The sequence below is a fragment of the Pempheris klunzingeri genome, chromosome 19 (genome assembly GCF_042242105.1).
Source record: "Pempheris klunzingeri isolate RE-2024b chromosome 19, fPemKlu1.hap1, whole genome shotgun sequence".
Taxonomy (NCBI): Eukaryota; Metazoa; Chordata; class Actinopteri; order Acropomatiformes; family Pempheridae; genus Pempheris; species Pempheris klunzingeri.
In genome coordinates this window covers 1072167-1082500 of record NC_092030.1, presented here as the reverse complement: position 1 = coordinate 1082500, position 10334 = coordinate 1072167, and the positions used below count along the sequence as shown (strand labels likewise).

Here is a 10334-nt window from a genome sequence, read left to right as displayed (position 1 = left end):
CATTAAAAATACATGGAATGGAAAAGATGTTCAATTAAACAAACTCTGGCAAATAAAAAAACATTAAAACCAACCAAGGGAGTAGATGGTAGTCAGGAAATCCCATAATGACTATGAATATATAAAAAACACACATTGTAAAGAAGCTTAAATTATTCTAATGCAAACATTCAATGTGTTAGTTTCACTAACGAGCAAAATACCTCCTGGATACAATCAGGTCCCACTGAAACAGTCTTATACCGTCCCTGGAAACCATGAGGTACGTCAGCCTTTAAACTGTTAGTGAAGCCAAAGGAAATATTGATTAGATTCAGTCTTCAGCTTTGGGTTAAAACACAACTGTATCTGTTAGCAGCCCGATGGGAGAGATGCATTCACTGACAGATGAACCAGCAGAGGAGAACAAGAAAGACGTGCTGGAGCAGTAATAACAGTATCAGGCTACTGGAGAGACTGGAGCTACAGGAGCTACAGGAGCTACTGGAGCTACAGGAGCTACAGGAGCTACTGGAGCTACAGGAGCTACAGGAGCTACTGGAGCTACAGGAGCTACAGGAGCTACTGGAGCTACTGGAGCTACAGGAGCTACAGGAGCTACTGGAGCTACAGGAGCTACAGGAGCTACAGGAGCTACAGGAGCTACTGGAGCTACAGGAGCTACTGGAGCTACAGGAGCTACAGGAGCTACAGGAGCTACAGGAGCTACTGGAGCTACAGGAGCTACAGGAGCTACAGGAGCTACAGGAGCTACAGGAGCTACAGGAGCAACCCCCCAACAGATTAACAGAAAAAGTCCCTGTAAAGCCGCCTCTGATTTCTATCTAGGCTGTTTGATTAGCATCGTGAACATGGACGCACTCACACCACCAGCAGAACACATCCAAACAACACTGCTGCTGGTTTCAGCCACAAACTGTAGAATGAATAAAAAATGTCTAAACAAAGTGAAAGAATGTTCCTAAGAATGATCAACTGTGCAAGTTCAAACATTTGAATTGCTCAGAGACCTGTGCAAGAATCAAAGACCCTCTGTTTGACAAACCTTTACAAAAAACCTGTTCCTTATATTGTTTCACACTAAACCCCCCCTCCCTAACATGCTTTGAGAAAAGTCCAGCTGAAGTGTCTCTGCCACAGAGCGGACTGAGACCCAGTCTGAGAACCCTGTGTCCTCTCTGTGTCTCTGGCCTCGTGGCCTCGTGGCCTCCAGACCTTCGTGTGCTGCCACTAAAGTTCATCCCTGTAGGCCCCTGACAACACGTCCGGTGGCGGCGCCGAACCTTTCAGGGTCTTGTGGGAACCCCTCCAATCGGTGCGCACGGAGTCGTCGTCCCACAGAGTCGACGTCTCCGTGTCGCTCACCCACTGGGGATCACCGGCGTAGTGACACGGCTGGACCAGCAGGGGGCTCGTACTGAAGGCTTGGAAGTTTCTGTTGGGGAAGTGGGACTTGTAGTCCTCGCTGCAGAGAGACCACAGAGATCATGTGAGACTTTCACACATATGTAGTACGTCTTTGATAAAATATAAAAGCGTCAGTGATGAAACGTTAGTGGATTTTGATGATCAGTGACATGTTGTTGATCCGACAGGAGATGGAGACAGAGGCTGCTTTTCAGACACGAGGCCCGCAGGGCGACAGCAGGCCCACTGTGTGGTGTGCGGTCGTTGTGCATTCTTAGTGGACTAGTCAAGCATATCGAATTAGAATCGCAGAGGTGAAGGAGAAAGAGAGAGAGAACAGAGAGAGTGGGTTGGCCGTAAGCCAGTTTTCCACACATGATGGAGCACACAGACTCTGCCAAGCCTTCTGGTTCGCAGGCCCTTCAGTCCAAGGTGCATTTCATCTCTTCCAGTGAACGCCTCGTGTGTCTCAGTTACTCTGCTGGATCATAACTGTGGCCGATGAGACAACGGCGTTTGGTCAGAGAGGCTTAGAAACGGGGTCAGGCTGCACATGGATGCAGCCAAAAACAGCGTTGAGGCGTTTCACAGAGAACGTAATTAACACGCGTCACAAGGTCTTTAGAACAAACCACAAACTACATCTACAGCCCTCTCATGTGGGTTCTAGGATGGCTGGGAAGAGGACTGCTGGGAGGACCTGCGTGTTTGGAGACAACCTGTGCTGGAGCGATCACTACAGCTGATAAAGTTGTTGAGACATTTACCTAAACTAACCAATACTAGAGGAAAGACGGGGGCTGCTGGGATTCTTCCTCTGAGAACAACGATCTGTGAGGTATTTCAGTCTAGATCAAAGCGGTGGACAGACAGTATCGACAGCCATACCACCGACAGCACGGCTGAAAACATTACAAGAACCTTTTGCTTCAGCACGAGTTTGCCACAAACACATCAGAGTCCCTGTAGTCAGTCTGCCAAACACACTGTGCCTAAAGCAGCACCAGTCCACGTAGCTCAAAACCCAGACGACCAGTTCCTGCAAGAGCGCTCCCATAAAACCTGTGCATGATAAAAAGAAAAATGTTCAGTAAGATTTAAGACCTGTTTTGAAACGTGGTGTTCTAATTCAGCCGGGGGAGCACGAGATCCATGACCCTTTCAAAGAAACCCAGAGAGCTAAACCACAGACTTCACTACAGCTCTCTAATCTACTGCCTCCCAAATACAGCGAGGCCAAACATATAGGCTGTATACAAGTTCAGGCAACTATAGGAGAGAATGTTTTTAGCAATTATGAGGTTGGTTTCAGCGTCTGGCAGCAGAGGGAGGCTGGAGGAGTTAGTCTGACAACTAAACAACCACAAAATATTCACAAACATCCAAGAACAAGAAAAGCACACGGGGACGGTGCTGCTGTACATACTTGGGATGTTTGTCATACATGATGGGCAGGAACTCATCGACAGGCAGCATCTTGGACAGCGGCTCGGCGTTGAGCAGCTTCTGGGCTCCCTGCAGGGAGATGGCGTAGGACAGCGTCCAGTACGAGTAGTCGGCCACCACCAAGTTATGGACGTTCTCCACCGCCTCCTCCTTTCCGGGATTCACCTGCTTCCTGCCGAGGTATCTGCAGCAGCATACAGCCAGAGATGGGAAAAAGAAGGATGAAGAACAAAGACGACAGCGAGGAAGAAAAGAAGCACCGTCCAGCACATCTGGTTCTGTTCCCTGCAGCCGGAGTGGCTGGAAGTCATTTCTGAGGCATCGTCCTTTCTGCAGCATTTGTTCTGCATGTGTCTCCAACCATTTTGTGGTAACCACGGTGTGCACAGGGAGGAAGCCCTCCTCCCACTGTTTCTTAGCTCCTGACCCCACGCTACAGCCCTCACCCTTAACCTCCCCCTAGAAAACATGAAGCGGGTGGCTCAAACGTGTCCCTCTTACATGATGTCCCAGTCCAGCTCCACCTGCTCCACCTCCTCCATCAGCCGGAGGACCCTGCGTTTGAAGTTGGCCTGGAAACGAACGTCATCTTCAAAGACCAGCGCCTTGTCCATCTGCATGTCCACCATCTGAGGAGCAACATTTGGTCCGGAGCAGGTTAATGATACTGGTGTCATTAAAATGATGAAGGGAGGAAAGACGAAGAGAGACGACACTCCAAAGGGGGGGGGGTAGTATTAGCAGGCTCATGTTTTAATGGCTGCTTCAACATTGTCAAATCAAATCCACTTGATAGCAAAGAAAAAGTGTGTGAGCAGTAGTTAAATAGTGAATATGTTTCCTACCTGCTAACATTTGTTCTTCAGTTTTTAGTTTTTATTCATTTATAACATTTCATTTATCTGTTAATATCTTATGTGTTCAGTGCCATAAAAAAGTTGTGTATCTTTTTAATTACTACAGTAGCCCATCCCACCCCCCATATAAACTGCCTGAAGACATTTAATGAGGGAATTGAAGGGTTTTCTATTTGATTATAACAAATTTAGCCAGCTAGCTTAGCATAGCACAGCACAAAAACACAGAGAGCAGGTAGACAGCCGGCCTGAGGAGGTGAACTGTCATCTCTGTGTGGATTAAACAAAAGAGATATAAAGTGTTAATCAGCCGGTCCTGCTGATGGAGACAGGTGTGTGTAAGGAGTGTGTAAGGTGTGTGTAAGGTGTGTATAAGGTGTGTGTCTGTCCCCTCACCTCCTTCCAGATGAAGTAGTGGCTGAGGAAGCAGCCCACCTCTCCTTTGGTCAGAGTGCGTCCAGAAAACGGGTCGTAGTAGCCAGGCAGCAGGTCGACACCCAGGAGCTTAATGTCACTGCTGTTCAGTGCACTACACACACACACACACACACACACACACACACACACACACACACACACACACACACACACACACACACATAGTTATTTTACTATCATCTTATTTGCACAGAAAACCTTAGTGCACATGATCCACTGTCGCCTGCACTGCTGGTCTTTAACGTATATATTTTTCCTCCCTGACTGTGCATGTGAGTATAAAGTGCACTAACAATAGATTTTTTCAGTCATAAATGTCTCTGTTCCGGTTTCTGCCACGAGCCTGCAGTAAAATCATGAACCATGAGCTGAATGAGCAAATCCTTACATCTCTGGAGACAGGTGGCAATAAAAGTACACAGAGGACGAAGTGGGAATGGGGCCTGTCTATCAGCTGCAGCAACATATGCTAACATGTTTTTAACCGTCACATGAGTGAGCTAGAAAATAGACAAATGGATGGAAACCTGCACTCAGCCTGGGTGATGGTCCGTACATTTGATGTCCATAATAAGTAAAGAAGATATTTTTAAATCACCCTGATTCAGGAGGAACCTATTCTATCTATCCATGTTCTCACTGTATTGTTGGTTTACTCACTTTCCATCCACAGCGTCCACCACCTTGACGTCAACCTCCAGCTCATTCAGAGAGAACAACATCCGGTCTCTGCGGTCGAGACGCCGTCGCAGGTTAATCAGGAATATCTGGGGAGGAGTCATCGGTGAAATGTGCATACTGAAGTCTACGTGCTGTCTTCAGTGCCTTTTCACACTTATTCTAAATGACATAAACAAGCCTAAAAAGAATCCTTTCTGATGTGAGTTTATATCTGAATTAAAAGCAGATGACAGACAGACAACAAACCAGGACTTTGATCAACACCACTGGGGAATCGAGCTGAATGTGTAATAAAAACAGAGCACTGTTCTAAATCTTCTGCAGAATACAGAGAATATCAGAGACGACTGATAGAGTGAATGAGCGGTTACCTCGTCAAAGCCCATGAGGTCTCTCTGTTTGGGGAACATGTGGACGTGGCGTGAGGGGAACATCGGAGGACCGTCGACTGTTTGACAGAAAGGGAAGTTAGAGGAACATGATTTGTTAAAGTGAAGCTGCAGCAGCACAGAGCACAGAGTCTGCTCTTACTCATGGAGTCTAGATGGACGTGGACAAAGTTGAGGCGATCGTCCTCCAGGGTGTGGTGAGGTTTGGCCGGGACGTTCAGGTAGCCGTAGCGCTGCTTGTTGCACAGGTACATCTGGACCTCTGGACCAATCAAGCCAGACATGAAGGAATGAGACAGCTGAGTAAACCTGATGACTGTTTTTAAGTGGATGTGGTGATGCACTAACGAACCTGCAGCCCGGCAGGAGAAGGCGAACACGATGATGTCGTCGTAGGGCCACGAGTAGTCCTCATGGGGAGGGAAGAAGGCCAGTTTCTTCATGCCTTCCTTCCTTAGATCCAGCAGCGCGGTGGAGTGGACCATGGGCACGGGGAAGCAGCCCAGCCTGTGACGGTGGCGGGTGGGGAAATACTCTGCTGTTCGGCGATAATATCCCTGAGAGACAGACGGACGGGTTGGGACACACGGCGAACTCATCCAGTCTCACATCTTCAACGACACGTGAGCACGAGCATGCTGTCACGTTCACGCTCACCTGCGGAGTGATGCCGCACCAGTAGTTGGAGTAGGCGCCCTGAGAGTCGAGCATGGGGGCGATGACTGACTTGTTCTCAGCTATGAGCAGGTTGAGGGTGTCCGGGTTGGTCAGGATGTTGTCAGTGTCGGCGTACTGAAACAGACGGAAGTAAGAGGGACAGCAAAACACATCTGATCACATAAATCGAGGAGAGGAGTCTTCAAGTGCTGTTACAAGACAGACGAGTTCCTCACGTACCAGGATGTAATCGGCCCAGCGTTTCCTGGCGAAGTTGAGCGCCGCCTGTTTGAGCTTCATCACATACTCATATCTGCTGTTGGGCCAGTGCTTGGGACCCAGCTCTCCGGCGTAGGACCTGAGACAGACGGACACAACAGAGTGACCTGGTCACTGTCACACCTGAGTCAATGATGTAAATGTAGCAGGTCAACATCATCCTGCAGCCCTGCAGCTCTTCTTCTCATACAAAGAAAACATTATGCAGTTATTTAACTACCAGCCAATGAATTCAGAACGACGCTGATCATCCCTCTCTGGAGCTGCACCTCCTGAAGCATGCTGGGTAAGACTGAAGCCACGGGGTCCAGACAGGGCGTGCGCTCACCCACTCTGCATGGTTAAAGTTCAAATCATTCACACGGTGGACTTACGTGGGCTGGTCCATTGGTCTCCACTCCACGTAGTGGTAGAACCTCTGCATGGCGGTGAGCCACTCCTTCAGGACGGCCGTGGTGTTATCTGAGTTGTGATCCGTGGCGGCCCTGAGGAGCAACAGGCAGCAGAGTTTCAAACAAATGCTCCCCTGAAACCTCTCTGAGGAAGCTTACAGACAGAGGAGGCACCGGCCGTCAGTCTGTCAGTCATGAAGTCACTTGGGCTCCTCTGTGAGATCCATGTGACCTTCAAAGTGTCGTTCTCATATCTGAATAACTGCAGACATCTTAATTCTACATCAGAGCTGGATTATCTACTCCGCTAAGCTTTGTGGTGAGTGGAGGGGGGGGGGCGCTCTAATGATATATAACCTCAGTCAGTAATAAATAATATTAAATAAACTGTCAGCAGTATTTATACTGTGGTAAATCTCCCCCTCACACCCCCGCTGTATTGGGCCATTTTGGGTCTAGATGTAAATCAATCAGAGAGCTTCTGTGGTGCAGAACTGGCTGCTCAGCCAGGAGCGCTTTGATTTGTCAGGTATTTCATTTGCACACACTCCTGTCACGTTCTTTCTCCCATTCATAAATCCTCCATAGATTTTTAGAAACTCGGCTTTATCGTGATATTAAATCTGAATTACTGTGACAGAAGGTTTTATTTTTCACATCCTGGAATCTCCTGAACACACTCTGCTGTGCACAGCCCACCTCCACCTCCACACAGCCCACCTCCACCCCCGCCTCCACCCCCACCTCCACACAACATGCACACAGCTCATTTCTAATGTCTAGAAGTCTTTACACCCTGCCCGGCACCCCCACATCTAAGTTCATCAAATCACACTTGAAATGAACCAGCAGAGTGGATCTGAAAGGGAATCTGACACTGCTGAAACCCTGGTGGGGGGGGCTTTAACCATCAGTGTTAGACTGGTTTTATTAAAAATCATTGCTGACAAACAAGCAGAGGGGTTAGAGGAAGCCACTGGAGCTGAAGTACCATGCAGTCCACAGAGGGGAGACAGAGGGGGGAGAGGGGGGAGGACGCTGCTGCTCTCACCAGCTAATTTAAATGCCGTTGACCTTTTGAACGGCTAAATAGAAAAGCAGAGCCCACAGCAGAGGCCCCCCAGTGCCCATGCAGGAAAACCCACCACACAGAGATTCGGTCTTTGGGGTAGCGGAGCCTCTCCAGAGCCCCCAGGTAGTAGGGCAGGGAGTGCGCGCTGTTTCTGGCTATGATGGCGATAACCACCGTCGGAGGCTGCATTTTCGACTCCTCCGGATACTTCTCCTCCGAAAAGTAGCAGGCAGCCTGGAGAAGCAGGGCCCCCACCGCCAGAAAGCGCAGGAACATGGTGGAAGCTGCGGGGAGAGTCGGTCCGCGGAGCCGCTGGACGCGTCAGCAGTCACGAAGAAAGAGGGCTTTCCCAAACCTTCACCCCCCCCCCCCCCCCCCCCCCCCCCACTTAGCGCACAGGCTGGCTGCTTCTCCCCAGAACAAACCCACACCCAGCCACGGGGGCGGGTTAGGTTACAACTTCCGCTTCAGGCCTGTGGCTCAAGAAAACTCTGTCAACGTTTCCAGAGAGGAGGGCGTGATTTGGCCTCGGTGCGGCGCAGCGCTGCGTAAAGCTGGGGAGGGGGGGGGGCTTCAACATGTAGCACCAATAAACCTGTTTATCTTGAGTTATACATATAGTAAGATATCAATAAGTGCATTTACAGTGACACCCCCCCCCCCCCGTGAGAACAGACCTCAGCCTCTCCATCATGTCAGAGTACATGTTGTGACTGCAGTGTGAAGAAACGTGTCTGATAAACTCCTGAAGGGGAAAATGAGCCTCAGTCTGTCTGTCTGTCTGTCTGTCAGTCTGTCTGTCTGTCTGACTGCAGTTTGTCAGACTCACCAGCAGGGGGCGGGTTTGGTCCAACAGAGGCTCAGACCTCAGGGCTGCTTCATGATGGGATGGAACTGATTCACACTGGGGTGACTTGAACTTTAAACCTCTGCTTTGTGTTGTGCTCTACAGGCCTGATGTGTTCCTATCAAACACAGTGTACAGCAGCTGGTGTGAGCTGTGTAACACTCTGTAACACTCTGTAACTCTGAACACGTCCATGTGGTGCTTCAGGTACATCTCCCTGTATTTGGACTCTGTGGTATCACTGCCTGCTCTCAAGTGTTAAAGAAGAGTGTTTCATTCATTAGTGGGTTAATCATAATTACTGTACTGTGCTGAGGTTGGTCAGTGGTTCACACACACACACACACACACACACACACACACACACACACATACACACACACACACACACACACACACACACACACACACACACACTTGTGACGCAATTCGAAATATCTCCAAAAAAAAAATAAGGTACTTTAGAAAGTAAAGAGAGTTTGAAAGCGAGCCTGGGATTATTTGAGATGAAGGGATCTTAAACAGTGTTTGTGAGGTGTGTGGTGGGCTGGGGGGGCCGCGACAGGCTCCTGTTAGAAGGTTAAGTAATGAGTTTAAAGTAGGAAAGAGTGGAGGCTGACTGAGTCACTACAACAGCTCTGGAAACGTTCTGGTGTTCAGCCAAGACGTCCTTCAACTTTATGAACACAGCTTGTAATTTGTACTTTTCCACTTTCCTCTGGCTTTATTTATTCCAGCCCCACGGCCCCCCAGTGGTCTGTTGAGTCCGCTGAGAAGAGGGTTAGTTCCTTGGTATGTACCGAAGATGCTCCTGTAAGACAGTCCACACCTGAACAGATACAGGAGCAGACAGGTGCACTGGGACGGAGCTTTGGAGGGGGGCGGGTGTCAGAGCTGTGGATTAAACGTGTGCTGGGTCACTTACTGATGGAGCCAAGCTGACAGTCACTAAGAACAAGGTGCTGATGGGACTGTGGAGCAGGCTGGGACATGGGGGCATCTCCAGGCCCCATCAGGTGCCACACACAGCGAGGTTTACTCTTAATTATTTGTTATTTCATGTATTAAACACAGTAAATCAGGCCGATTAGACACAGTAACACTGAAGTATTTACATTATAGAAACATGTCAAACCTGTCATGTTCAATCATGTCCAACAGTCACAGTGACACACACACACACACACACACACTCCTTTCTCAGAATGAAACATAAATATTGGAGCAGCTTGGGAAAATGCTCGAGACAAACTGAAGGTTTGATGTGAGACGTTTGTGGCTGAGAGCTGAGTAAGAATTAAGCTAAAGGGAATTTAAGGATGCAAATATTTTAGCACTAATGCTCAATCCGCTCAGCGCCGCCACGGAAATCCAACATCAGAAGCCGAGGTGGCCGGGACAGAGGCTGCGACAGAAGCCAAAGGAGGAGTGATGGGAAGGGAAGGGAACGAGGACGATGGGAAGAGGGGATGAGGAGGGAAATAATAAACAAAGTGGTATATAATGAATTTTGACTCCTCGGCCGGGCTCTGAATAAACGGAGGCTGACAATAGCAGAGCTGGGTTAAAGGGGCCGTTTGTGTGGACGGGTCAGGGGGTCGAGGGTCAAATCTCTCCTATTCATGACACCCCAAGTGTTGCCACACTCACACACAAACACACACTCGAACACACACATGGTCGTATGTCGGGGGCACTTTCCCAGCGTCTGTGGCCGAGGCAGATCTGGGAGAGTTCAACCTCGGGTGCACTAACTTTTCACTGCGAGGTCAAGGGTGGAGATGGTGTTTGTGTGGGTGTGTGAGAGAGAGAGAGAGAGAGAGAGAGAGAGAGAGAGAGAAGGACAAAAGGAAATCTTCATTGTTTTGA

At 49.0% G+C, this 10334-nt stretch overlaps 1 protein-coding gene across 1 annotated transcript; it reads right to left on the bottom strand.

Moving 5' to 3' along the window:
* Window positions 1–1230: 1230 nt before the first annotated feature.
* cercam (cerebral endothelial cell adhesion molecule) lies at window positions 1231–7894 on the bottom strand. The gene is made up of 12 exons (XM_070850426.1): window positions 7692–7894; window positions 6529–6639; window positions 6116–6233; window positions 5876–6010; window positions 5571–5775; window positions 5361–5480; window positions 5201–5277; window positions 4809–4915; window positions 4107–4239; window positions 3355–3482; window positions 2834–3037; window positions 1231–1465 (listed from the first exon to the last, which is right to left on the bottom strand). Exons 1-12 carry the CDS (start codon window positions 7892–7894, stop codon window positions 1231–1233), a joined length of 1776 nt encoding a protein of 591 aa, XP_070706527.1.
* Window positions 7895–10334: the final 2440 nt, after the last annotated feature.

Excerpts from the sequence above, each read along its gene's own strand:
- cercam (XM_070850426.1), bottom strand. The coding sequence starts at position 7,894 with ATGTTCCTGCGCTTTCTGGCGGTGGGGGCCCTGCTTCTCCAGGCTGCC. Across the intron at positions 5,278-5,360 it reads CGTCCATCTAGACTCCATGA|TCGACGGTCCTCCGATGTTC; the intron begins GTAAGAGCAGAC and ends TCTGTCAAACAG. Across the intron at positions 4,916-5,200 it reads ACCTCATGGGCTTTGACGAG|ATATTCCTGATTAACCTGCG; the intron begins GTAACCGCTCAT and ends ACTCCTCCCCAG.